Source organism: Pelodiscus sinensis, chromosome 8 (genome assembly GCF_052426305.1).
Source record: "Pelodiscus sinensis isolate ZL-2025 chromosome 8, ASM5242630v1, whole genome shotgun sequence".
NCBI classification, from domain to species: Eukaryota; Metazoa; Chordata; order Testudines; family Trionychidae; genus Pelodiscus; species Pelodiscus sinensis.
In genome coordinates, this window is record NC_143059.1 from 3,983,409 (window position 1) to 4,010,772 (window position 27,364).

General features: G+C 49.2%; 1 protein-coding gene across 3 annotated transcripts in view; it reads right to left on the reverse strand.

The window, feature by feature from the left end:
* Window positions 1-26,748, reverse strand: part of WASHC2C (WASH complex subunit 2C) — a 40,368-nt gene extending 13,620 nt beyond the window's left edge. For 2 of the 3 annotated variants that reach the window (XM_075935693.2, XM_075935692.2), the window contains exons 1-24: window positions 26,584-26,748; window positions 24,592-24,756; window positions 23,686-23,751; window positions 22,761-22,934; window positions 21,703-21,796; window positions 20,709-20,764; window positions 19,666-19,719; window positions 18,801-18,908; window positions 17,148-17,235; window positions 15,878-15,943; window positions 15,346-15,461; window positions 13,467-13,539; window positions 12,063-12,125; window positions 10,461-10,625; window positions 9,801-9,922; window positions 8,790-8,879; window positions 8,094-8,201; window positions 7,636-7,752; window positions 5,927-6,093; window positions 4,721-4,832; window positions 3,663-3,842; window positions 2,236-2,421; window positions 735-863; window positions 451-546 (exon numbers count right to left, since the gene is read on the reverse strand). In XM_075935693.2, the coding sequence (XP_075791808.2) occupies window positions 451-546; window positions 735-863; window positions 2,236-2,421; window positions 3,663-3,842; window positions 4,721-4,832; window positions 5,927-6,093; window positions 7,636-7,752; window positions 8,094-8,201; window positions 8,790-8,879; window positions 9,801-9,922; window positions 10,461-10,625; window positions 12,063-12,125; window positions 13,467-13,539; window positions 15,346-15,461; window positions 15,878-15,943; window positions 17,148-17,235; window positions 18,801-18,908; window positions 19,666-19,719; window positions 20,709-20,764; window positions 21,703-21,796; window positions 22,761-22,934; window positions 23,686-23,751; window positions 24,592-24,756; window positions 26,584-26,676 (2,688 nt within the window). In that variant the 5' untranslated portion in view covers window positions 26,677-26,748. The remainder of the gene's footprint in view (window positions 1-450; window positions 547-734; window positions 864-2,235; window positions 2,422-3,662; window positions 3,843-4,720; window positions 4,833-5,926; window positions 6,094-7,635; window positions 7,753-8,093; window positions 8,202-8,789; window positions 8,880-9,800; window positions 9,923-10,460; window positions 10,626-12,062; window positions 12,126-13,466; window positions 13,540-15,345; window positions 15,462-15,877; window positions 15,944-17,147; window positions 17,236-18,800; window positions 18,909-19,665; window positions 19,720-20,708; window positions 20,765-21,702; window positions 21,797-22,760; window positions 22,935-23,685; window positions 23,752-24,591; window positions 24,757-26,583) is intronic. The other variant, XM_075935694.2, reaches the window with a different exon arrangement.
* Between the last annotated feature and the right edge of the window lie 616 nt (window positions 26,749-27,364).

Genomic DNA, 27,364 nt, shown 5'->3' on the forward strand with positions numbered 1-27,364 from the left:
ACACCTGTCCCAGAATCAGAGCACAAGGCTGGGATCCTTCCATCTCATGCACCGTCTCCTTTGTAAAGGTTCTGCAGAATCAGTCAGGATCTCCGCAACACAAGGGAACGCCTATTTCCGCCTGGGATCTTGCACCACTGTGAGCAACTGGTACAGCCAGTTTCACTGATGCACCAGGGAAAAAGAGACCTGCTCATTCTCTTACTGCTTTGCTGACTCGGCAAAAGTCAAAAATACCCCAAGCAGTGAAGGCACACGTTTGTCTCTAGAAATCAGCTGAGATGAGCCTGACCACACACAGGGCACAGGTCTCCTGAACATGGTTCCACTCACGGAAGAGTCACATTGAGGAATTTCTACTTTATACGCAACTTGGGAATCTACAGTAGCACCCCACGGCCTCCGCTCTACCCAGTGGAAAGCCGGCATTTACAACAAAAAGGCAAGTACCGGAGGCTTCGCCTTCGCAATACTGAAGAGATCATCGTCCTCGTCATCGCCAAAGAGCCCCCCGCCGGCCGGCATAGTCCCACGGAGTTTTGCAGGCTGAAATGAAAACAGGCTGCGTCACACAAACCTGGCTTGCACCTAGATGCCTCTGCCTATCCTCTGGCGGCCGGTGGTCTTATCCCGTGTAACGGACCCCCCCCCCCCCCCCCAAAGCCATTTTACAGTTGGTATAGTCCGGAAAGTCCACTTATAACAGCAGGGTCAGAACACGGCTTTCAACTCACCCCTGATTTCTTCTCCCTGGCAAAGAGATCGACGTCGGGGTCGTTGTCTTTCTGTAGCTCGCGGCTGAAGAGCAGCTCCTCGTCTTGGAACACGCCTGTGCTTTTCAAATGAGCGCTCTTCTCATCCGGCTGAGGGGAGGGAAGGGGAGAACCCCCCCACGTAAGCTGTGACAAAGCTCCACTAATGGTTTGTTCCCAGCACCACACTCAAGCGCTAATGACACAGGGCTACAAATGCAATCCAGGCCGGCCTTTCTATGCACCCCGCTTGAATGACGCCAATCCAATGAAATGCTAAGGCCTTCTGCAGCACACAATGGAATGCAAAGATATAACCCTGAGATATCACAGGGGACGTCTAAACTACATTTTTTTTCCCCAAAAGAGGATGTGCAAATTCTGCCGAAACGTACATATCTTCTTCCAATCTCACTTTCGAAAGGATCTTTCAAAAGTGAAAGTCGTCTGGACGCGTTTTTTGGGAGAAAAAAGTTTTTGGAAAAAAAAAAAGCACAAACTTTATTTAAGAGCAGGGTTTGTTTTTTTCCCCCCGAAAAAGGGTTTTTTCCCCCCCCGGAAAAAAACTGCTTTCAGACGACTTTCACTTTCGAAAGATCCTTTTGAAAGCGAGATCGGAAGAAGATATGCAAATTCCCATGGAATTCGCATATCCTCTGTCGAAAACAGAATGTAGCCTAGACGTATGTGTGTTCACACGGAGGGTTGTACTAGTTTACTGATTTAAACTAGAGATGGTAGAGCGTAACCAACTAACCGTTTAACAGATAAACTGATGCTTATCGGTGAATGGTGTCGGTTACTCTCAGCCAGATCCCCGGAAGGCTCACTGCAGGCTCTACAGTATAACACTTACTTAATTATACTTTTTTATTGTCTTGCAAAGCTCACAGCAATTACACGGTTACTTACTTAACCGATTTTTAACATCCCTAATTTAAACACCCGTTCCATAGCGCAACTCGCATGTTAAGACCAGCCCTCCGTTACATACCCTTACGGACGGCGGCTCAGAGAGGAGCTGCCCTTTCATACTGGGAAACGGTTCCCATTGGTAGATCCGCCTGCTCCGATTTGGGGAGGGAGCCAAGGGAGGGCTGAGACGCACCTCTGCAGTCCCAGCCCTTCCCCCACAGTAATCGCAGAGCCAGCTTGGGGTCCGAGCTCTGGCCCCACATGCCAGGCCAAACCCCTGCAGCTTGGCAGGAGGTATCAGACAAGCCCAGCGCCCCCTCGAAACTCTCTGCAGAGTCAGAGATAGTTACAGAGAGCTTGAGAAGAGAAGAAAGATCCAGAGAAACCGGCAACCAAGGACAGCTGTTTCAGCCAGGACTGGGAAGAGCTGATGAAGCACAAACACCGGGCGGTCGTTCTAGGCAGCAGGAGACACAGGGGGAGCCAAGACGTTGCAACGGGGCGGTCAGAGGGAGAGGGGATCTGCAAGCGAACCAGGGAGCCATTCCCCCCCTCCCCTTTTGCTCACCTTTCTTTCTTCTTTCTGCTCAACCCTTCTGGTGTCTTGATTGTCCATTTTCTCTTCCTCCTCTTCTTCGAACAAGCTCAGCACATTCTTAGCCCTGGGTTTGGCTTCCTTCTCCACCGGCGGCGAGGCCGCAAACAGACCCAAATGATTGACCGGCCCCAAAGGCGATGCCGCGAAAGGCTCCGGCTGTAGAGAGAGAAACGGACTAGCATCCAGCGCAGCTTTGCTGGATTACCTTGGGTGGGGCGTTTGAAGTGTCCACAGATCTGGAACCCAATATCATGGAAAGCAGCCAAAGGCACTCATCCTCCCCAGGGGGCTAACAGAGGGCCAGACGCATTGCTGGGGGCATCACGGATTGGGTGGCCCTTTGGCAGAAGAGCGCTGGTTTGTGTCGGTACTATGCACCTTAGTACTGACCAGGGCTCTCAGATCCCCAGCCTATAGGCCATTCCCAACCACACCCTTTGTGCAATCCGGTCTGGCACTTCCACAAGCCAGAACGGGTGAGGGGAGAGCTGTCCATTACAGGCCTCCAAACCTCACCCCTCCCGCTATCACCCTAACCTCTCCCTCCATGTCCCCGAGGACGTGGCTTTGGGGATCACCAGGGGGACAGCTCCTCCCTCCGGCCTGCCAGGAGTCCCAAGCTGGATTGTACAATCACTCTGGCTGGAGATAGCCCACGAGCTGGGAGCTTGAGACCCCGGTACCAACAGCACGTTGTGCATGGGCGTGAGTTTGCCCTGGCTGCTTCTGCTCCACTCCAGAGACAGCGACTTTTCAATGGCCATGCAGCTAGCCAGCAAAACGGCGTGGGATCCTCGGAGGCAAAAAGCGCTGTGTGCGCGCAGAGCACTGCTCAACAAGCACCGGGTTTGTCAGCGGCACTACGTACCAAGAAAGTCATGGCCCAATAATTCCCACAACAGTCAGCGGGCTATTCAGCAGACTGCCTACGTTTGGCTGACCCTGGGGACCATCTGTGCTGGCAAACAGCGCTGCCAAAGGCAGGAACCTGGATGGCTTTAGTGGGTCTATACTACCCTGGGCACACTGGTGTGACGTGGGGAAACAGGATGTTTCCCCAGCCTCCCAGCAGTTCTTGAGTTTGCGGCCAAGAGTTTGTGTGCACGGCAACACCCCCCAGCCAGTTCACACGTGGGAAGGCCCAGTGGCCCCGTGTGACTGGCCACTTGCGTGCAGGGGTATTGCTCTGTCTGACGCAACTGGAAACAGGCTTTAATGATTCAGTTATCTGTTTGGTGGTGATCAAACGGGCCTGCACCCTTGAGTTTGAAACAGGGGGGCGAGTACTGCTCACGGCTATCGGCCATTCACAGAAGAATTCTATGAAACGCACAGCGAAAGAGTTTTTAACAAACCTGTAACTTAAAAAAAAAAAAAAAAAAAAAAAAGACTCTTACCTTTCCCTTTTCCTGCTGCCCTGCAACCTCTGTTCCTCCTGTCACAGGGCTGGCTTTATGCTTCTCTGTATGTCCTGACTTCTCCTCCGCCACTTTCGTTTTCGAGGTGTCCAGCAGATCCTCCTTTTCCGCCTCTTTATCAAATAACGAAGGTGGCACCTGAAGGGGTTTTGCTTTTTCCTGGGAAACGAAAGGTTGGCACTACTCATCCAGGGAGGACCGGCACAGAACTGCACGGACAAACGCGTATAAAAGGCCTGGATCTATGAGGGACAGAGGTCTCCGGTAGGGGGTGATCAGAACTTGGGGGAGACCGGAAACCCTTACGGAGAGCAGGCTGGGGAGCACTATAGGTCAGAGTTTGGTGGGTCTGCCGCAGAGGGCAAAATCCTGTGCCGCCTGAAGTCAAGGAAAGGTTTGCCATTCATTTCAACAGGACCAGGATATCACTTTTGGACCGGTCTCAAAACCCTTCAGGAACACTTCCAGCGCTGTCCCAGAGAAGGCAGCATTCCGATTCCACTGTAACCTAACGCAGTCAAGCAGTTTTAAGCCCAAAACTCCAGCTACCTTAAAATTGCTACAAATTTGTCGGAACTCCTCTAAGGCTACGTCTAGACTGCAAGACTCTTTCGAAAAAGAGCGTCTAGACTACAACCAGTACTTTCGAAAAAGCGAGCCGCTTTTTCAAAAGAGAGCACGCAGGCAGTCTGGATGCTCTTTCGAAAAAGCACAGTTTGCATTACATAGCGCCTTTTTTTGAAAGAGCACTTTCGAAAAAAGGAGTTCTTCGTAAAACGAGGTTTTCCGTGGTCGCAAAAACTGCTGCGTTCTTTCGATTGACTTTCGAAAGAACGCGGCAGCAGTCTAGATGCAGGGGAAGGGTTTTTTTTTCCGAAAAAAGGCCGCTTTTTTTAAAAAAAAAACACCTCTGTAGTCTAGACACACCCTGTCTGAAAGGCCCTGGCTCATGTGTTCTATGGAGAAGCCGGCGCCTTTCTACAATGCTGCCATTCAGTGAATCCCCTGCTTTGGGGGTAAGTAGGAAAAGGAGGTACCGTTGTGGCTTTAGCCGCTGAAGGAAGACGCGTCGGCTGGGAACTGAAGAGCGATCCGCCATTAACAGCATCTTCTTCAAACAGAAGAGAAGCCTTCGGGTGCTTCCTCGGGCTGAAGACACACAACCAGGCACAGGCGACATGTTTAACTGGTCAAATGGTACCTTTAGACGCTCCTCTTTAGGGAGATGGTATAGACGAGCATGAAGTCTGAACCAAGTCTGACCAGGGCCAAGTTTTCTCTAGGCTACGGAGGCCCAGGATTGCTGCTCCAGTCTAGCAGTAGACCTGGTGCTCCAACCTGCTAAGAATGGAAGACCACACGAGGTAGGAGCAAAGGTCCATCTAGCTCAGGGTCCTATTTTCTGACGGTGGTCAAAGCCAGGTGCCTCAGAAGGAATGAACAGAGCAGGGAATCATCCAGGGATCCATCTCTACACCACACGATTAGCCACCTGGTGTGTCAGTCACCTACGTCACTGGACATTAATTCTGCTTCCTGATCGGATGACTGCAACTTTTTCAACAGGAAGAGAATCGCTCACTCGTTGTACATCTCAAACAAGGGGCTTTTCTTTGACCTTTCAGCTGACGAGACTCTGCCTAAAATTTGTAGTTTTCAAGATCCAAATATTTTATAACTCCAGAGTCCCCCCCAAGAAGCAAGTGCGCCTCCAGGCCTGCCCTTCTCCGATCACCCACCCCAGCGAGACAAGTGAAAAAGCACTCCCCAGGGTCCTACCAAAGCCAGCACTCCATAACCACTCGAGAACAGGCGAGCTTTGCCCTGTGCCCTGCAGGTAAACCCACGGAGCTATTTTGGGCCCATAGGAGAATGGGGAGGTCCAGAGTCAGCAGCCCTCTCCCTTAAAAGAAGTTTCTCCAGCTTACATGCCGATGGTGAGCCCAGCTGTGGCAGCAGCACATGGGAAAGCAGGGTCTGAACCAAAACCTTAATCTCCCCCTGGAAAGCAACATGCAGCCGACACAGCCTAAGGATCAGCAGCGTAACAGCTGCTGAAATACACAGCAGGAAACCATGGATTTTTAGGATTTCTTGATGGCACCTCCCTCTCCTGGGGCAATGGGCATTGTGCCATTTCAGGAAGAGAATCCCACAATATCTTCGACATAACTACTAGAGCATGTAAGCGGGGTTGGAATGACTGGAGAGAAACGTGCTGCTCTGTTGTCGCGTGTTCTCACCTGTCCTTAGTGATGGCAAATAAATCCTCCTCCTCTTCATCCTCTTCGAAGAGGCTGGTCTTTTTCACAGCCTGGGACGGATCCACTGCAATGCCAGGTGGCGCAGGTTCCCCCTTTTGGCGCTCTTCGGAAATTGGTTTAGTTGGCTTGCTGATGTTCCAGTGGTCCTATAAAAAAAAAAAAAATTATAAATTGGGGGCAGCTGGGCTCATCTGTATCTGCAAAAACAAGTCTTGTGGCACCTTAAAGACTTAAGGCCACATCGGTTCGATGCTTTGGTGATCAATCCTCCGGGGTTCGATTTAGTGCGTCTAGTAAAGACCTACTAAATCAAACACTGAGGGCCCGCCCCCAGCAGCACTAGTACTCCATGCTGTCGTGGAGAGTAACAGAAGTCGATGAGAGAGTTTCTCCTATTGACCTTCTGCTGTGGGGCTGCCCCAGAAAAATTAGTGCAAGATAGGTCAACTCCAGCTACACAATTCACACAGCTGGAGTTGCATATTTTGCATCAATGTTCTCTGCCTGCATAGACCTGGCCTAGCAGACAGTTAGTGTTTAAGATACCACAAGACTCATTTTTATTTTCTTCCTTAGTCAGCATATTGGAATCAGCACTTGCTCCAAAGAGCAAATGGGCTGATTTTACATCTGTATATTAAATACAAACATCAATGCAACACCAGGCCAGAAAAGACACAATTAACCCTCACTTCTAAGCATTCATAAGAACGGAGGCCTGGCTCCCATTTGGCAGGTGCTAAGGTTAACAGAGCAATGGTGTACCTGTCTCTTTTGGGAACTATGCTATTTACATATTAACACGGTACCTCTAAGACAGAAGTCAGAATTTGCATTAGCATGGAATACTGCAAATCCCAGAAATTATTTTCTGTTTTCATGCTTACATTGAGCCTCTTTGTCCCTCGTGTGTTACAGGTGGTCTGCAGATGGAATACCACATCCCCTTCCTACTGCCTGATGTATTAAAAACAACAGAGGCTTTTTAAAAATCTGGGCTTGCTTTATTTTTACATTGATACTTATGGCTCATCTACCTTAAAAAAAAACAAAAGCCACAATAGATTAACTGGAGATCCAGTAGTTGTGTGACAGGCACTATAACAGCCATGAATGCTGATGAATTAAGCAGGGAAGTGACTTTTAATCATAGTAAAGTTCCTTTAAATTGGGCCACACCAACACTATGTTAATTCAATGACTTGGCTGCAAAGCTTGATAAAGGATTCAACACCTCCAACTCCTTCCTTAAAGGCTAGCCTATCCAATGAAAGTGGGTCAAAACTCTTGTTTTCCAATTCCCCAAAATTTCTAAATAAACCCTGATTGGCCCAAAACTTTCAGACCCTCTTTACACACATTAGTAGCACAGACTAGAGGTCATCTCTATGTCACCCTACTTGGTAGGACCTTGTGGTGTTATTATCTGTTACATCCTTATAGTGTACCTCATGCAAGTTTTCCCAGACATAGTACCTCTGCCATCCAACCCCATGGCACACACAGTCAACACGCGCGCGCACACACCCCTCCCCCTGCCACACGGATGCTCCTTCCAGTTATTGTGATGTGTTGCCTGCGGGCATAGAACACTTCACACTCAAATGCAACATAGTGAATGCGCTTGTAAACATTTCACCTTCTGGAGAGCAGTACACCCCATAGCCCCCTTTAAAATGCATCAGTACCTCCTCGTCACTGCTGAACAACAAGATGGAAGTGGTTTTGAGGGACTCCGATTGTTTTGCTTTCCCCTGGGGTGGTTTCGACTGTTGCTTCTTGGCAGCTGGAGTACCGAAGAGATCCTAAAAATATTCAAGTCCAGAAAGGTAACTCTGCCCAGTACTCAGTGTATATCAGCACTCAGGTTCCTAACAGCAGCTAGATCAACTAGTTAAGGAAATAAAGACTCCAACCATCAGCCATTCAAAAGAGAACAGCTTCCACTCCAGCTGCTGGCCTCATGTGGGCCGAGAGCTGGCAGCACCGCACGGGAACTCCAGCAAGGCTGGAGCAGCCCTCTGGGAGCTGGTCCTGGGTACCAATTAACCGGTTACTTGTTCACATGTGAACAGTGGCCCTTGTAACTGACTCCGCTGACTCTGCGCCCGCTGACTGGGCTAAAGAGAAAGTGCGGATCACTCACCTCTTCATCCTCGTCATCAAAGAGGGAGAGCGGGGCTTTGGGGGTAGACTTGCTGGGCGGGAGAGATGTGCTCTTCGACTTGAGCGTTTGACTCGGTGAAAACAAGTCCTGTGAGAACCAAGCACAGTCACTTGGCGAGAGAGGCAGGGCTTAGGAACTCAGAAAAAACAGGCCCCCTGAATCCATTTAAAACGAGGCCCTTCCGTGTGCTACTGAAGAGGAGCAAGATGGCCGATTCTCACCAGGCCTAGCCCAGAGGCCCACCCTGTCAGAACAGGTCACTGATGTTGGGGCCCTACACAGGATGCCTGCCCAATTCAGAGATATTGAACACATGCAACTTCTTCTGGGACTCTCGGAAGGCTCCAGGGGAAGTCCCAGCTGAGAAGCAAGACAAGGACCGATGAGCCTTGCACATACTGAAGCATATTCAATAGTCGGATGTCTTTCCTCCCTTTTTGCTTCATCCAACCTTCCATCTCACGCCTCTGTGTCCATGCAAAAATGGAACTGTATGCAAACTGTTGGGGGAGACCCACTGCTCCTGCTGGAGAGAGTTTCGGGGGAAACCGCATACCAGAGATCCCACTCCTTGGAGCTAAGCAAACGATTTAAGGTGGCAGTCGAAATGCAACCACAGAGCAGCCTAGACCCCTAGCATGCCATTTCGAACCCAGAAGAGCATTTAGCACTTACTTCAGAATCTTCTTCATCAGAAAACAGGCCTCTTTGGGCTTTGGGGACTGCAGATAAAGGCTTGAAGTCCTCCGCAGAAGACGAGTGACTCTTCAAAACAAGAACACATCAACAGCCATTGAAATCAAGGCAAACGGCACATTTGACATTTCCTCTTTAGCAAGCCAGCTACCAAGTGCCCCAGCTGTTGAAAAGGGGGCGACTAAAACCTAGGAAATTCTGATCCAGACACTAGAAAAATCCAACATCCTCTTTATTTTAAGGCAGATCTTTCTGTGGCACCTCAGCTGCATGAGGATTATTTCGAGAGCTGGCCATAGATTTTGCATACAAATACCACAGACTTCAACTGCCAGCGCTTACAGGGATTCAAAGGCGCGGCGTGGTTATATCTTCTTGGATAAGCCAACCACCCCCTTAGAGACAACAGATGAACTAGCCAATGGTGAGAGCTCTCTAACCCTAAGCTAGAAGTACCAAGTATGAAACATTTCACCCTACGTGAAATTTCCACTTGCTTTTTTTCCTTGGTTTCATGTTTGGGTGCTTACCCTTTAAAAAAGATTAACTCAGCCTTGCTACATTTCTAAACAAAACAGCAAAATGAATTATTTTGGCTCTTGAAAACATGTTTTCCCCATTGCTAGTCAGGCAGAACTATTCACCAAGCTTGACCCAAATTTGGCAATTGTTCCAGGTCAACCTGAAACTGCATTTTCGGCAACACAATTAGTCACCAGGAAACTCCTCCCAGCTCTGCTTCACAGTCTGATAGAAGAGGAACAAGAAAGTCACATAAAGAAAATCAACTCGACTTAGTAAGACTCCCACGGACCAACCTTCCTTAAGTCCAACAACTGCGGAAGGCACACAGGTAACCCAGAATCTAGAAACTAAGCCACTTTCCTGTTCTTCTAGCTAAGGGATAAACTCCAGCAGAGTTAGAACCACAGGGGCCTACCTATGGCTCAGTCCTTTGCACACAACGGAAAAATCCGCTTCTAACGTTACCTTATTCCCTCCCATCGATTCTTTACGGCCTTCGGTTGCCTTGCTAACAGCTGCAGGAACGTCAGGCTCTTCCTTGAAAAAGTCGCCTTCCTCATTGTCAAAGAGATCAGCAGCAGATTTGGCTTTGTTTAAATAAAGAAGAGAAAATACACATTCATATCAGAGAGCGTTTTCTACTGGAAGAGATTGGCTATCATCAATCCAAAAAGGAGAGGCTGTGACATCACAGAAGGAGGACAGCCTCTTTTGTAGAGAGCTGAATGACAGCCGGAGACAACAGAAGTCCTTTTCGGGTTGGGGTGGGTGGGTGGGTGGAATGGGCTCTCTTTCAAGGGGACGTGTCAGTTGCGTGCAACGGTCATTAGCCAAAAGGTCAACAGGTACTGGCGCTCTCACACACTGAATATGCGGGGCACACACAGCTGTTCTGAACCAAAACCATATATCCCCTTGGGTTTATAAAGCCTCCCAGGGGAACAAAAGAGAGGAAGAGAATTGCTTACAGCTGCCAAGCGAGATCAGACATTGACGGTAATGTTCGGAGGGAATCCGATACAGATGAGACAGTACAACAGCGGAGGTGGAACCATCACCAGGTTCAGATGGAATTTCACGGCCCTAAGTTCTCCGACCCGTTGTAGCGTTCTGCACACACTTTACCTGATCTTGAACGTTGGTTAGCTGGTTCCACAAAAAAGTCGTCGTTGTCCTCAAACAGGCTGACGTTCCCTGGCGGTTTGGGGGCTCTCTCTGCGCTCTGCTCCAGGGACTTCTTGTTTTCTTTTTCCACAAGAACGGAGGCGGAACTAAACACATCATTCCCACCTGTGAGTCAGAGCACTGAATAACTGACCGAACACTCTCGCGACAAAGATTAAGAGCTATTTAGGTCGTTTTGAACAGGGATTCAATTCATAGTAATCAGTGTCACAATCTAGTTGCAAAATTCCTGAACAGGAAAAAAGGACTAAATTAATCACCTCAGTTGTTTGCAACAGATCGTTATAACCAGCCTCAGAACGGACAACTTCCCCTGAGCAGCAAGATGGCATCTGACCTATCCCAGCACTGAAGCCATTTCTGGGGCATTAGAGCCGCCAAGGACTTGAATTGAGCCAGTCTTAGAACCAGTCAGTGTAACATAAAACAGGAATATATTAAATACATAAAAACTAGCCAGGGAGGGAAGGGAAAGACTGTGCAGGCTTCCTACCGGCACACCCCAGGTTGGCCTGGGGACGTGTGTGTGTGTGTGTGGAAGCGTTGGGTGGGTGGGGGGGACCATCCTAGGGCCGGAGTCAGACAAGATGGTGGAACTCCATCCCCAGCTGGTCACTCTCTTTGTGGTGTGGCTGTCCCCGATAGTTACTCTGCAGTGTAGCTCTCCCCTGGGGGCTCACTGCCCCCAGGAATGAGTATGAGGATCATGTCCCTCCTCCCTCTCCCCCCGCTTCCTTTCCATGTGATGGAAAACAATCCCATTCCAGGCAGAGCCCGTTTTCCTGGGACAACCAAACCCTGACCTTGCCTTGCATTATGATAAAAAGAAGCTGCCTACCAAAATTGGTGGTCCTAGTTCTTTACATTTAGGAGTTCTTGAATGAGACCCCTTGGCACAAACACATTACCTCAGTGTGCTTGTTACTATACTTAACATGTGCAACATGCTGTCTAGTATAAAAATTCAAGGTATTTTTATAAGATCTTCCCCACACAGATCAGCTTCCTGAGAGAAACTAAGAGGGAGTTACAGATCTCTCATCCCTCTTTTCCTCATGATCGAACAGAGAAGAACTGTCTGACCTATGAACAAGTTTAACCACCTCCTTCAAAAGAAACCCAACAAGCTAGCATGAAGAAACCACACAAAGGCACAATACTGTAGAGATCTAGCCTATTCTGTAAATGCAGCTCATACTACCGCTCAAAAAGAGGAAGAGGGCTGAGCTGTACCTAGGTAATGTGCATTTAGTCTGTGACTCACTGATCCAACCAACAAGAACTCAAATAAAGCTACTTCTGAAAGGCTACTTTCAACCTCACTGGCATTCCTGCTTTCACAAAGGCTCCCCACAAAACCTTTGCCACTGCCCAGAACATAGTGAAGTCCAGGCCTAGCGTGTTCACCGTTCCCATGTCTGATGCTGACTCTCTGATACAGCAGTGCTACATTCGGATCGCTTTTTGAAAACCACTGTCGTGTATTTTCAAGCAAGAGATGCATTCTCTCCAAGAATCAGGTCACTACCAATGCAACCATACCTGGGAAAAGAGAGACCGCACCTGCAGGCACTTTCCGTGAAGCTGAAGGCTTTGTGGGAGGCTCTGAAATGATGGAAAATACAAGACAAGCCAATGACTTAGAGATGCAAACGTTTTGTACAATTAATGCCTTACACAGTGCCGTGTAAGAAACACGACCACTATACTGCGTGCCCTCGTTTTTGTTCAGAAGCCCAAATGACTTCCTTTCAACATGCTTTAGACACATCTGAATTTCCGGGGCTGTTTTCAATAACACAAAGTGAGTCTAGATGTTTCTTCCATGTTGCAAAACATGCCCATGAAACTAAAAAGCCACGAATAAAAAGGTGAGCTACAAGCGCTCGTCTCCACAAGCTGTACATCATTTAAAAAGCCATTCTGTGCCCCCCAAATCAGTGGCAATTACTTGGGGGCCTAAGGTACATTTGAAAATGTAACCGTTGGGGTGTGTCTAGACTACAGGGCTTTGTCGACAGAAGTGGACTTTTGTCAACACTATACCTGCATCTACACTACCGCCAAGTTCCATCGACATAACGGTGACAGAACTCGGCAGTTTTGTCGACGGCGGTAAACCTCATTCTACGAGGAATAGCGCCTTTCGTCGACAGAGTTGTGTCACCAAAAGGCATTCTTGCATCTACACTGTCCTTTGCGTCTACACTCTCATGTCGACAAAGCGGCTTGCTTTGTCGACAGAACTGGCTGTAGTCTAGACACTCTTAGTCGACAGAAGCTTTAACCTCTGTCGACAAAAGCCTGTAGCCTAGATGTACTCTTGGAGTTAGAGGACTTCAGCAGGAGCAGCTTGGGCACCTTGCAATGTCAGGCTGCTCATTTGGGTGCTTAAATATGAATTTAGACACCTGAATTTAGCCATAAACACTTCGGAACAGCATCTGGACACACAGAACTGGACACAACACTCCAGTTGAGGCCTAATTGGCGCATAGTAGAGCAGAAGAAACTTCTCATGTCTCGCTAACTCCTGTTAATGGAGCCCCGATTTAGGTTTGCTTTTTTTGCAACAGCGTCACACTGTTGACTCCTATTTAGCTTGTGGTTCACTATGACCCCTAGATCCTTTTTTGCAGTACGCTTCCTAGACAGTCACATCCCACTGTGCATGTGTGCAACTGATTGTTCCGTCCTACGCGGAACACTTTGCATTTGTCCTTATTCAGCTTCATCCTATTGACCTCAGAACCATTTCTCCTACTTGTCCAGATCCCTTTGAATTATGACCCCATCCTCCAAAGCACTTGCCACCCCTCCCAGCTTGGTATCATCTGCAAACTTTAGAAGCATTCTCATCCTTTCAGAGAGACGATTACCAACCACAGAGAACCCAGATACCTACAGTGCAACAGATGTGTGCTCCTTGTAGAAATCAGTTCTTACCATCATTTATTGGGACTCTCAGCTCTTTGTCTTTCACATTTTCCCTTCTCGGTGCTTCAGCAAAAAGATCGCCCTAGTTGAAGATAAAGACGCACATCAGAAGAGCGGGAGAACTTTATCAACTGACCGCAAGGACACAGACTTGCAGCAACAGCCAATGGAGCAATAGAAATGCACAAATTTCAATGGTCCCATTTTTGTCCTGGTTGAGGAAAGTTCTTCCCCTTTGCTTCGTTTCATGCTCTAAGGATTTAGCCACCCAAACTTGCATCAATTTAGATAAGCCAGTGCGAACTTTTATGGACACATATTTTGGTGTAAGAGTAGCTTTGTTCAGTTTTAAAATAAACCTGGTCCCAATCAGTTAACACTAACCCAAAGAGCCACTCCGATACCCAGCTAAGAATCCCCTGGGTTTGCAATGGTTTTAACAGTCGAACCTCAAGAGTTACAAACAACCTTCATTCCCCAAGTGTTTGTAACTTACCACCGCATTAGGGTTGTTCTTGCAAAAATTTAGAACTGAGCTTTGACTTCACACAGCTATGAAACTTTACACTGCAGAAGAAAAACGCTGCATTTAGGCCAGGTCTATACTTATAACACTGGAGACTGATCTTCTGGGCTGTGTCTACATTGGCACCCTTTTCCGGAAATGCTTAAAACAGAACAGTTTTCCGTTATAAGTATTTCCGGAAAAAGAGCGTCTACATTGGCAGGATGCTTTTCCGGAAAAGCACTTTTTGCGGAAAAGCGTCCGTGGCCAATGTAGACGCGCTTTTCCGGAAAAAAGCCCCGATCGTCATTTTCGCAATTGGGGCTTTTTTGCGGAAAAGACTACTGGGCTGTCTACACTGGCCCTTTTCTGGAATAGTTTTTCCGGAAAAGGACTTTTGCCCGAACGGGAGCAGCATAGTTTTTCCAGAAAAGCACTGACAATTTTACAGTAGATCGTCATTGCTTTTCCGGAAAAGCAAGCGGCCAGTGTATACAGCTGGCAAGTTATTCCGGAAAAGCAGCTGCTTTTCCAGAATAAGTGGCCCAGTGTAGACACTGCCCTGGTGTTTGATTTAGTGAGTCTAATAAGGACCCGCTCAACAGAACACTGAAGATGCCCCCGATCGACACCAGTACTCCGATTCGCAAGGAGTAAGGGAAGTCGACAGTAGCAGTTGCTCCCTTCGATGTCCCACTGTGGAGATAGTGCCATGCTTGGCTGAATGTACATCGATTCCAGCTACTGTAGCTGGAGTGGAGTGTCCTAAGCCGACTTTCCAGGGTAGTATAGCTCTTGCCTTCTTCATTTAAATGAAACAAGCACAGGAACGGTTTTGTCCTCAGGGAACCTCTGAATCAGTGGGTGTGTTCATGTCATGCTTCTATCTTTCATCTCATCCATCATGGCTGGTAACTCAACAGCCAGCTTGAGGAGCTGTGTGGGTGCAACCACAAAAGCTAGTACGTTGCTGCTCTAAGTCAGTCAGCTGACTGAAGCTCGTAACACAGAAGCAGTATTGTTTCTTGTTTACCTCCGACTCTTACATATTAGATTCTTTTCACAATACTGGCATTTTTCTGCCTAGAACTAAGTGCTATTTTTCCCCACACACACAAATGTACACATTAAGTTTTCTTGAAGAGCAGGTAACTTGTGATTGTACAAGTCCTGGGTAACTGGAACAAGAGTCTATGAGGGGTCAGGAACAGTGTTCTGTAAGCTGTGCGCTCGTACAGCCACTCGGGAGAAATTAAAATGCCATCCAGGTGATCAGCAGAGCGCCCACAACTCGAGTTACCGGAGGATCCACACTCCAGCGATCAATCTTCCAGGGTTCGATTTAGCGGGTCTAATAAAGACTCTACCCCACCAATAACTAACCTCCTCGTCGTCGTCAAAGAGTCCCATTCCGCCGCTGAAAAGGCCACCCTTCGAACCGAACGGCGAGAAGTCCTCATCCGTCAGCTTGGGAGGTTTGAAGATGTCGTCCTCGTCATCTAGAAACACAGAACACGCACACTGAAAGACAGCTGCTTTCCTGTCCCTCTGCATTCTCAGATAGAGCATCACGGAGAAGGAGACAACCAACCAACACAAGCGCCATGATCACAACCCTGTTTGATTTTACAGAGGTACCCGTGCAGGGAACAATCAGCCGGCTGGAGCTAGAGAAGTTCTTATTCCATGCTTACCAACCGAGCACAAGAGCAGTAACAAATGGACCACTCCAAAGGAGGTCACAAGAGAGCAAGGAACTTCCTCTAGACCCAGTTTTACTCGTGCGTGATGCAGACATGAACATGGGCTAGGTCATGCAAAGCAAACATCGCTAATGGATACACAGCAGAAGTGGGAATTATGGAATCTCTTTTGCTTTGGAAACAAACGACAGTAGCAGCGGAGAAAGCCCTACCATCTGATGGAACTCTAACGTCCTTTGCTTTCACAGTCTTCTTTGTTTTGATTTCCGCTGATAGGGCTTGCGGAAGAAAAGATGGGAGATCATTAAACACGGTCCCGCTTTATCCCTTTGATTTTTTGCCCTGAGGCCGGTTTGCTATAAATGGATCTGAAAACAGAGCAATCGGAACAAGAGCCTGCTTGTTTGTTTTATGCTGCACAGTTTCCTGAAGCAACCCTGCAAGCTGGTTTTATGCCTGTTATTCAACTGAGTGAACAGTTTCACAGAGCCTGAGGGGAATAGAAATTGGTCCTTTTTTATTCCATTTAGAAACCTCAACTCAGGGCCCCATCATGTTAGGCACTTTACAGATTAACGATTTTAAAATTAAAAGTATGTGATGGGGATGCATGCGGAAGATTCCTCGCTTTCATAAACAAACATCTTGCAAAATAAGCCAGAAACTGACCAGTCTAATTTGACTCTTTAAGCTGAGCAAAGTAGAAAAACAGAGCCAGTGGCCAAATTAAAGAGCAACGTGGAAGCTAAAATTTCTCCCAATATTAGTCTATGGTGGGACTAAGACCAGTAGCAAGGAATGTTTCTCTCAGCACAAGTGATACTGACAGTTTCGCTTTTATATAAAAGCCTGAACATGCCAAAGCAGTAGGATAATAGTGTTTCTTTCACTCCTAGAGCAGCCAGAAGGGAAAGAGACCAGTGGCCCACGCCTCCCTTTAAGCCACATGAAACAGCCAAACAGTGCACATTTTACCCCAAGGCTACGTCTATGAGTTTTCTCGGCAAAAAATATGCTAATGAGGGACTCATTTGCATGAGCTGCAATCTCATTCGCGTATTGTTTGCACAAAAACGGATTGGCAGGAAATATGCAAATGAGAGTGCGGATCATGCAAATGAGTCCCTCACTAGCATACTTTTTGCTGAGAAAACTCGTAGCGTAGACGTAACCCAAATGTGCAATTTTACCCCAGTCAACAACAGCCTTGGTGAGAACCCCTTCCTAACCTCATATGCAGGGACGTGGAGAAAAGTGGTCAGACACATATGCCTAAATGGAGAAGAACATTACTGGTTCTCTCTACAAATTCTAACATTCATACCTATACCAGGCTAGAACCCCTTAGGGTCCCATAGTCAAATGCTGCGTTATTAGCATGGCATCGTTTGTCCTTGCCGGCAAGATGCATCCTATTCAGTTTCACACAATACACACTCATCCTTAGGGCGGCCCACAGAGAGGTGCTGAAGAGTAGCTTACAGGACTGCACTTCCTCTTGGTTGCTAGGCACGTCCCCTTTAATCCGCGCCGCCAGCTCGTCAGCAAACGAGGTTGGTCTTTTCTTTCTCTGAGGGCACAAGAAGGAGAAAGAAGAGAATCAAGGGGAAGTCAGTGAAAGGAATACAGCCGCGTTTCAATGGATGTTTGCCTCACCCCCGATTGGCAGAGATAAGAACATGCCCCGAGGGGACAGTGGAGCGGCGCACGCAACAGGCTGGACACCTGTCAACACAGGAACAGAAGCCGGCAGCATCAAACAGCTGTTCATTCACCGGAGGCTAATCCAAAGAGTTTCAATCCCATCATTTCTCTGGCCAGAAAGGGAATTCAGACCAGACCCTTAGGGAGGAAGCTCACATCCTAGCGTGGTATGTAGGAGGAAGGGCGTTGTCCCCACATTCTAAGCTAACCACTTCCCTTCCCTTATTGGCTGCACAGCGCCACACCCAAGGCAGCACTGGGAAGCCCCCAGAGTGGGAGACAGAGAATATTTGCATGGAGGAGTGCAATAAGCGCCTTTGCACAGCCTCAGGGCTGCTCCGGAGCCAACCTGCGCCTCTGCCACCCCAAGGGGTATCTGTGAGAAAGCAGGGATCATATTCACTCTGTTCGCTTTGCTATAGAAAAGGTCCTGTAGTGATCCCGTGTGTGCCTCAGTTTCCCAGGACTCTGCATCGATATCCAGATGGTGATGGGAATTTCAGTGTGCGTGTCTCCCTCACCGATGCTTTCTGTAAGCTGAGCCTTGGGAAGAGGGTGTGATCACAGGAAAACCAAGAGGAGAGATGAAAGAGGTCTAATAAAATCATGACTGGCGTGGAAAAAGCGAATAAGGAAAAGTTATTTACTTGTTCCCATTAAAACTAGGGTTCACCAAATGAAATTAATAGGCAGCAGGTTTAAAACAAACAAACGAAAGGAAGTTGTTCTTCACGTAGCGCACAGTCAACCTGTGGAACTCTTTGCCAGAGGATGTTGTGAAGAGCAGGACTTTAACAAGGTTCAGAAAAGAGCTAGATAAGTTCGTGGATGTTAGGTCCATCAATGGCTGTTAGCCAGAATGGGAAGGAATGGTGTCCCTAGCCTGTGTGTGTCTGGAAATCACGTGAGGATTCCGTTGTCTTCCCTCCCGCTGAGGCACCTGGCACTGGCCCCTATCGGCAGTCACGATGCAGGGCTAAATGGACCTTTGATCTGATGCAGTAGGGCCATTCTTATGTTGTAGGTGACACCTACTGCCCGGGAAGCTGGACAAAGGCCAGAGGTGGGACTGGCTGCAGGGCAGGGATGGGCTTCAGGGTGAGTCGGGGCCCCCCTCTTCCCAAAATGGATTGTACCGACTGCTTCTGGTTCCTGTGCTGACAAGTCTGTTCTGCGCAGTGTCCCTGGGAACGAAGAAACCTTCTGTTCTACCTGCCAGCTGAGTGTCGCGTCTGGCTGCGGGTGGGGTGCAGGGCCCAGTGGCTGCGCACCCCTCAGTGACAGTATCACGCAGGGAGCCTCAAGCACCTCAAACACCCCGAGCCAGAGCACGAGCCAGCACTGTGCTCATTTCCTCACCCGGATACTACTGCCGTTCTTCCTCTACGTTACAGTGGGGATCGTGCCCCCTTTCCACCCGTAAACCCTTACCGGCCTCTTTTCCTCCACGTTCTCTTCCTCGTCCTCCTCTTTCTCGGAGTCCCCAAAGAGGTCACAGCCATCCTCTTCCTCCTCCTCATCACTCCCGAAGGTTCTTCTCTGAGAAGCAACACCACAAACCATCGTTTTCCGTGGCAGGGCCAGCGAACGGCACTGAATTTGCTTAGAGAACATTCAACTAGTTTGAGGGGTACAATTATTTTGGGGGTGGGGATGACCGGGAAGAAAGTGGTCTAAGACACAAGCAATGCATCATCTTCCCCTGGGCCCAGCACTAACCATTCCTGCAGCTGACTAAAGGGAAGAGAGGACAAATAATCTGATCATTATGGCAGTGTTTTCACCCTGATGCATACACCCCTTTCGCCTGTTTCTACCTTCCGGCTTCTATTTATTGTTTAGATTTCTGAAGTCTTGGATTTGAGCTGCAAGTTGGCTTTACTCGCCCACCAAACCGGGGACCACTGGGTCCAAACATGCTGAGCGCACACACAAGATCTCTGAAAGATGACATGATTCATGTTTTACCCTAGACCTGTGACGTCCAACACGTGGCTACTTGGCCGGTTGAGTGTGGCTAGTTCGCTACAGCAGTAGCCACAGTTGGACACCATGGACCTAGACTTTCAGTCGCCATCCCTATGAAATCCTCTCTCCTCTCCCTTGCATCATTATTATATGCAGACCACAGATTTATCAATTCCCAGGCCAGAAGGGACTACTGTGATCACTGAGCCGACATAACACAGCAGACAGAACTTCCCCAAAGTCAGTCCTAGGGCAATTCAGTGAAAAAAAGCATCCAATCTGGATTGAAAAAGTCAGACAGCCTTTGGTTCCATTTTGGAGTACTTACCCGTACTGGCTTTTGGTCCTCCTCACTTGGGTTTCCAAACTCGTCATCCGATTCCTAGAATGCAAAAAAGCAATTTGCTAAAAAGCAAAACTTTTCAGCAAGAGTCCACCAATCAGAATGCAGATGGCGCATGTACTAGACATCCAGACATCGTTCATCGGATACGAAAGATGATACAGGAAATGCATAAAAGTTCTGGTTCACCATAATCAGTGGAACTACGCAGGTTTGCAGAGCATGGTGCTGTGGTTGGTACTCTGTCCTCATACTGGATTACTGCATAAACCTATGGCCAGGGGTTAACTAACCCCAGCCAGAGCTACTCGCCAGCCCCGCACTGCGCATGTGCCAGACCGGTACTGCACATGCACAAAGCGCCAGTGAATGAGGCGCACGGAGCGACCGGCTGAAATCTACTCGCCACGTGCGAGTAGATTCAGCGGTTTGTCAAGCCTTGCCGATGGCGCATTAGAAGCCACAGGAAGGGCTAATTTTCGGTGATTTCCCAGAAAGTGATTAGAGTGACACTATTCCTGGCAGATGTACACAGCTCAATACAGGCAGCAAAACTAGAACTAGGGTCTTTTTGTTGCTCTGTAGAAAAGATTTAGTTTTGGAGAAAAAACACTGCACAAGAACACAAAGCAAAATATGTGTATACAACTTTAAAAGCCAGATATACAGCTAGAGCCCTGCAAATCTGCGGATATCTGCTTTATATGCATGGGTATCCGTGGCTCATTTTTATGGATATGGATGGGGATACAAATATTGTATCTAGAACTGTGCAAATTTGCAGATATCTGTGGGTATCGGTGTCCGTGGACGTCAGCATGGATAGCCACAGCTCATTTTTATGGATACAAATTTTGTATCCACACAGGGCTCTTCAGGGATGTTTGAGCAGAATATTCCAAATAATGAAACCATCATATAATGACACAATCAAGCAGTGCAAAGAGTTATTTACATCATCACAACCCGTAGCGGGTGATAATCTCGATCCCAACGACCTTAACTTGCCAGTTTTCTTCTCCTCTTACCTCTTCATCTTTTTCTTCACTGTCAATGACACTCCCACGATCGCTGTCTACCGAGCCTTAAGTTCAAAAGTGACAAAACAGGAAAAGCTGCTCAGTTCAAACAGCACACTGGACATCTAACTAGGGATGTCAGCATACAGCCGTTTAAACGATTGACCGATAAGCCTAGGTTTATCCGTTAATCTCCCCCGCTCCTTGCTGCCTCTGATACAGAAGCAGCAGAGGAGGAGCGGGGGGGGGGAGGGGAGAACGAGAGGATACCGATGCAGCTTCCGTCTGCTGGAGGCTCGAGCCCCCCATGGACAGGGGCCACTGCCACTCTGTGCTGCTGTTGCATAGTTGGGTGGCAGGCGGGATCTGGCCTGCGTGAGGAGCTGATTTTTAAACCGGCTTACCTGATTTTACCTGCTCCGACTGCCTCCCCATGCTGCTGCCTCTGACTCAGAAGCAGCAGTGTGAGGTGGCAGGTGTCTTCCCAGGAGTCGGGCTGGGAGCACACTGGCTGCCGGCCCCGCCCCCAGGGAGTATTTTAATAACCGTGTAATCACTAGCAATTGTTGCCGCTACGTAACGTTGCCGCTACGTTAGTACTAAAATACACGATATCCAACACCCCTACATACAACTATCCAGCCCCCAAAACACAGACATCTAGCCTACAGCTTGGTAAGCAGGCTTTGATAAAAGAATTAATCACTGTGCAAGGGAGAGATTGGTTTGAAAAGCACAGGTGATAATTCCTCCACTCCATGCCTACAAGCATCGGCTCTCCTAAGCACCGAGTGTTTAGTCACATTAAGCTTGACTGGTTCATATAACATTTAGCTCTGAGCAGGTAGCTGGTATGAGGCATATGCTTATTGGTAGGTGGGCGTGCATCAGTCACCAAAACCCCCATCACATAACACAGTCAGAGACATTCAGTTCAACATGATCCAAAGCAATAAGCCAGGTGCTAGTTATCAGCAGAAATAAAACCAACATCTACACACACCTTCACTAGAGAAATCCCCCAGCCCAACATCATCACGTTCCAGGAACAGCTGGGAGCCAATTAAATAAGGCAAAGGCCTATCAATATAGAGATCCTGTAAAGAGACAAAGTGGGTGGGGTTAGCTCTATGCCACGGAGAAGACACTTTATGGTTCCTATTTCAAAACAAAAGTGCCATTTTGTTTTATAAGAACCCGACGCTCGGCCGACCATCAGCCATTGCTTTACTCCCAGGACAGCTTTAGGTTCCAGATCAGGGGCTGAATAATGCTCATGAAGAACGGAAGAATAGAGGCATTAATTGATGGGTGGGGCTGTTATTCATCCACTGGAGACAGACCACAGTCCCTGAACTCCATAAAGGGTTAAAAAAAAGTTCCTGTTCTTTAGACCCTCTCCCCACACAAAAACTGAACGTGCCCTTCCAGTCAATCTATCAACATAAGCTCCCCCCCTTGTACTTGCACATGCCCCAAAAACTCCACAGAAAAAGGTACAGGACCTTTTCATAAGCACACAATACAGGTTGAACCTCCCCAGTCCGGCACTCCTTGGCCCAGCAACATCTGTGGTCCGGCATGATTTGAGTTAGCGATGTCCACTTAGCATAGGTGTGGCCAAGTTTCCCCGCAATCCCATAAAGTTTGTTTCCAGTCACCAGTCCTGACTCTCAGTGATCTATGCTGTGATTTAGCTCTGATTTACCCCTCCATGACTTCTCAGGGCCCAGTAAGCAGTGGCAGTGCTGGCAATGCTGCTAGACAATACTGACCTCCTGTGGTCCAGCAAATTCTCTGGTTCAGCACCAGTCAGGTACCGAGGGTGCCGGACTAGAGAGGTTCAACCTGTATTACTACCCTCTTGGCTGGAAGGCACAGAAGAGGGTATATATCCAGCTACGGCCGCCGCTACAGCCCCAATCAACAGGCCTGATTCTGGCATAACTTCTATCAGTTTTACACCCGCATAACCAACTTGGCTGGCTTTGCTCCCCACTTGCACGGTGGAATTTTATCTCGTTCAAGCCCGACGGTCCCCAATAAGGCCGGCTCCTTTACCTTTGGCTCTAGTATCAGTTCTACCCTTTCATTCGTTTCTTCCTCTTCAGAGTCTGAATTGCCCGCTTTGATATCCAGCTGCTCAAAGGCACTGTCCAGCACTTGCAACCCATAGTTCACCGCTTCCTGGATTTTAGGAATCAGATCTGCTTCTTTTTGTTCCCGGGTTTTCTCCTGTAAGCGACAAAGAGGGTATTTCTGTTTCGTTGTTGTTCAAGTCCTCTTAGCTGCAGGAATTTAGCTCCAAATCAGCATTATGAGCTCATTCACAATACAACTACCTTCAGGTAGTCTGGGGGCATAGGCGTACGTCGCTTCGCATCCCCCCCCCCCCCGATGGGAGCATCATAGGTTCAAGTACACATGTGGCCATGGCAGTGAGACTGAAAATAGCTGTATTTCAACAGAGCTTGTCACTAAAATGACAAGAACCCCAGAGGTAAGCTTAGAACTGACAGAATTTAATGCATCTTTTCATCTCAAGATTCAATGCATTTTTACCAGCCTCAAAATGCAAGAGATATTTTAGTTTTAAAATGCATTCAATTACCAAATGTAGAAAAGGGTTCCTGGCTTCGCACTGTTAGAGGATTCCAGCCACAATCCTATGTCTTGTAACACCTCCAGGATTCGAGAAGACTGTTTAGCTCTCGGCCCCTTTTGCTAGGATTACGTGTTACACTTAGAAAGCTAGAATTTAAGCTTGGCTGCTGGGCAAGACACTGGGCTAGCGGGGACACAGAGGTTAGGATACTCCAGTAATCCTCAACAGTGCTCCTGAGTTCTTAAGAGTTGAGAGAAGTCATCCATTCAGCCAGTGGATTCTTGCAAGAGGGTCTCAATTTTGTTTATGTTCCTAAGTGGCAATGCAACCCCCACAGTTCCAAACACACAGTCAGCACTCGTAATAATATAAGTCATCTACCTGCTCTGCTTTGTCTCCTACTTCAGCTTTGGGAAGAGGCTCTTCCACTTCATCATCATATACTCTCTATGGAGTCAAGAGAATTGATTCAAATCAATAGAACGTTCTGCTACAGATAGTGAAAACACAGACCCTATCCACATTGTACGGAAAAACGCATCAACTTTCTGAGTCTTTCAATTCCCACTACATTTCTAGGAAACAGCTCAACAATTCAAAGAGTCAGTGTGATGCTATTTTAGGGCTTTTCAACTCAGGCTGAACAAGACATTAAAATACACTGTGGAGTACAATCCTTAGATGTGAGCGACATGAGCCAGTCTCAAAAGGAGGAAGGCTGTGACCCAGAAGTGAATCACATGGAGATGCCCCATGTCAGACCTAACCAGCTATTTTAAAAACAAACAAAAAAAATACCCCAGTGACAAGGACCCACGAAGCACAAGGAGATGGGAAGGCAGGTGCTGTTTACTTATTGTATTAGTAAACAAACCAGAAACAGAAACATCTCTAAATCATGCCTGAAAAAATGAGGCAAGTAACTGCTGAACAGTCATAACCATCAAGAACTAGCAGTTCCCATCATTCCACTAGCAGTTACAAATTGCCAAACAAAAATGATCCAACTATAGCGATCCACAGGGCTTGACGAACGGAAGTGAAAACCGCTTGCCAGCCCCGTACTGCGCATGTGCAAGAGTCGCATTACACATTCGCGAATGAACGGGGTGCGCGGCTGAAATCTACTCACCATGGGCGAGTAGATTGTATTGTTTGTCGAGCCCTGGCGATGCAGGAGAAATGCTCCCTTTAACATACTCCAAACTATACCATTTTCTTACAGAGTAACTGATTTCCCCATCAACACACTGGACAGCTAAGCCTGTTAAACTCCCATGCACTCACATTTTCAATGAACTGTGTGTTGGATAGCATAAGAAAGTCATTGAAGACATTGCGTAGGCGACAGTCTGTGGCTTTTGTTTCATGGATGAGTCCATCTACTTGCTTTTTAATTTCATGCGTCCTGGAGATGGTCTGCTGGGAAAACTCTTTCAGAAAATGCAGAAGCTGTTTACAAAACACGTAAGAGAGCGGTGCTTAGTTTCAGATAACATTGGCCACAATCAAAAGGCGACAAAATAAGGCCTTAGCCATTCAGTCAATTGAATTAAAAACAGGAATTGACAAAATAAAGTCGCTTTAGACTGGCAAACTCCTGACTCGAGGTACTTGTATTCCAAATGTCCCTGAGATTTCCCCCCTCCCTCCCACACACCCTTTTTAAAATGCAGGACAATGTAGCACTTTAAAGACTAACAAGATGGTTTATTAGATGATGAGCTTTCGTGGGCCAGACCCACTTCCTCAGATCTGAGGAAGTGGGTCTGGCCCACGAAAGCTCATCATCTAATAAACCATCTTGTTAGTCTTTAAAGTGCTACATTGTCCTGCATTTTGCTTCAGCTACCCCAGACTAACACGGCTACATTTCTATCACCTTTTTAAAATGTATTTTGCACTTCACTAAGGGTCAAGGCATTCCTTTCATAAAAGGAAAGAGGACTATGCAGCACTTTAAAGTTTAGCTTTCACCTAATAAACCATCTTGTTAGGCTTTAAAGTGCTGCATAATCCCATCTTTTGTTTCAGCAAGATCAGACTAATACGGCTACATCTATATTACTACTTTCATAAAACAAGAGAGGATTAAAATAGAAGAACACACCCCGATTTGCTGAGGGACTGGTTTTAAGAGGAATCACAGCCCTCTCCTTTCACCATGGTACTCCCACCCGGCATCACTGGCACTATAATTCAATGTGACCAGGGGGAAGGGCAGGTAAAGTCCAGGAAGGCAGCTGTCCACAGCATCATCCTGGGTGTGCTGCCAGCCTGAGACATTTCTGTAGACATTTGTGGGTTGCTCCCTCCCCGAGCCACAGGGAATGTGGCCCTCAGTTTGGAGAGCAAGACCCGTTTCATTTTTGTACTGGTGTGTGTGTCCGGGGGGGGGGGGGTACAGGAGGGTGTCATGAGCATCCTAGTCCCATGTTGGGAGCCCTGTACTGCCCCAGGCGGGGGTCCGTATATCAAAAGGCAAACCTCACCACAGCCAGCTGAACCAGAACCCCCTCCCCACGAGCACACCCCAACTTCTGTAACTCTGGGGCCCAGCTGACTCAGCCGTTGGGCCTCCCCCCCCCACAAGTGCCCCGCTGCTCCCAGGACCCTCCCGACCTGACCCAATAGGGAGGGGCCCAGCCTGGCGGGTAGCAGGGGGGTGAGGAGCAACACCTGGGGCCTTGAGTGCCCCAGGCAGGGAGGGGGCAGCGGGCACCAGAGAGACTAAGGCTGGCTGGGAACCCACCACAGCCCCCCCCACCTGTCCCCCTTAGCCCACGGCCACCAGCCTCCCCCACAGGCCCCTTGGCCCCCCACAGCCCCTATAACCTCCACCCCCACAGCCCCCCATAACACCAGCCCCCTAATCCCCCCTTAGCCCCGCCCCCACAGCCCCCTTAGCCACCAGGCGCCAGCCCCCCACTGCCCCCCGATAGCCCCCTTGTCCCCCATAGCCCCGCCCCCCAACAGCCCCCTATAGCCCCCTTACCCCCCTCACTGCCCCCTATAGCCCCCCACAGCCCCCCCTTGTCCCCCATAGCCCCGCCCCCCAACAGCCCCCTATAGCCCCCTTACCCCCTCACTGCCCCCTATAGCCCCCCACAGCCCCCCCTTGTCCCCCATAGCCCCGCCCCCCAACAGCCCCCTATAGCCTGCCTTACCCCCCCACAGCCCCCCCAGCCCCCCCTTGTCCCCCATAGCCCCGCCCCCCAACAGCCCCTTTAACCTCCAGCCCCCCCACAGCCCCGGTATAGCCCCGCCCCCCGCGCTCACCCCGGCGTCGGCGGCGAGCGACCAGCCCTGGCTGCCCTTGCGAATCTCGTCCAGGGCCCAGGCCCGCTCCCACACCGGCCCCGCGCGCTCCATGGCCGCCCGTCAGCTGAGCGCGCTCACGTGACCGCCCGCCCGCCACGTGACTCCGCGGCCGCCGCGCGGTCCGGCTGCGGGCCGTCAGTTCAGCCCCGCCCCCGGGCCCGCTGGCCCCGCCCACATCCCATGGCTGAGCCCGCCCCCAGGCGCACCGGCCCCGCCCCTTCCCGTCACTCCTTCCGCCCCGCCCCCGGGCCCGCTGGCCCCGCCTACACCCCATGGCTGAGCCCGCCCCCTCCCCATCCGTGACCTGCCCTTCTCAGCAATGGCTCCGCCCCCAGGACCACTGACCCCGCCCCTGGCCTCACTGACTCCGCCCCCATCCCTGAGCCCACCCCCCTGGCCGAGGCTGTACCCCGGGGTCACTCCCCCCACCCGTCCGCCAGGGACCCACCCCATCCCGGGGTCCTGCCCCCCACCCCACCGCTCCCTGACTCCTCTCCCCCAGCCCCATCCAGAGCCGCCACAAGGCAGAGCCCCCGCTGCATCCTGTACCCCTGCCTCAGCCCCCCCTCCTGCCCCCCACACGCCTCATCCCAGCCCAGAGCCCCGACACCCCCCCCCCCCCGCCTGCCCCCAGCGCAACCCACAGCCCCGTCCCCACTCGGAGCCCCTCTGCCCCGTTCCCCAACTCGGTGTGTTCTCCTGCCCCCCACACGCCTCATCCCAGCCCAGAGCCCTGACA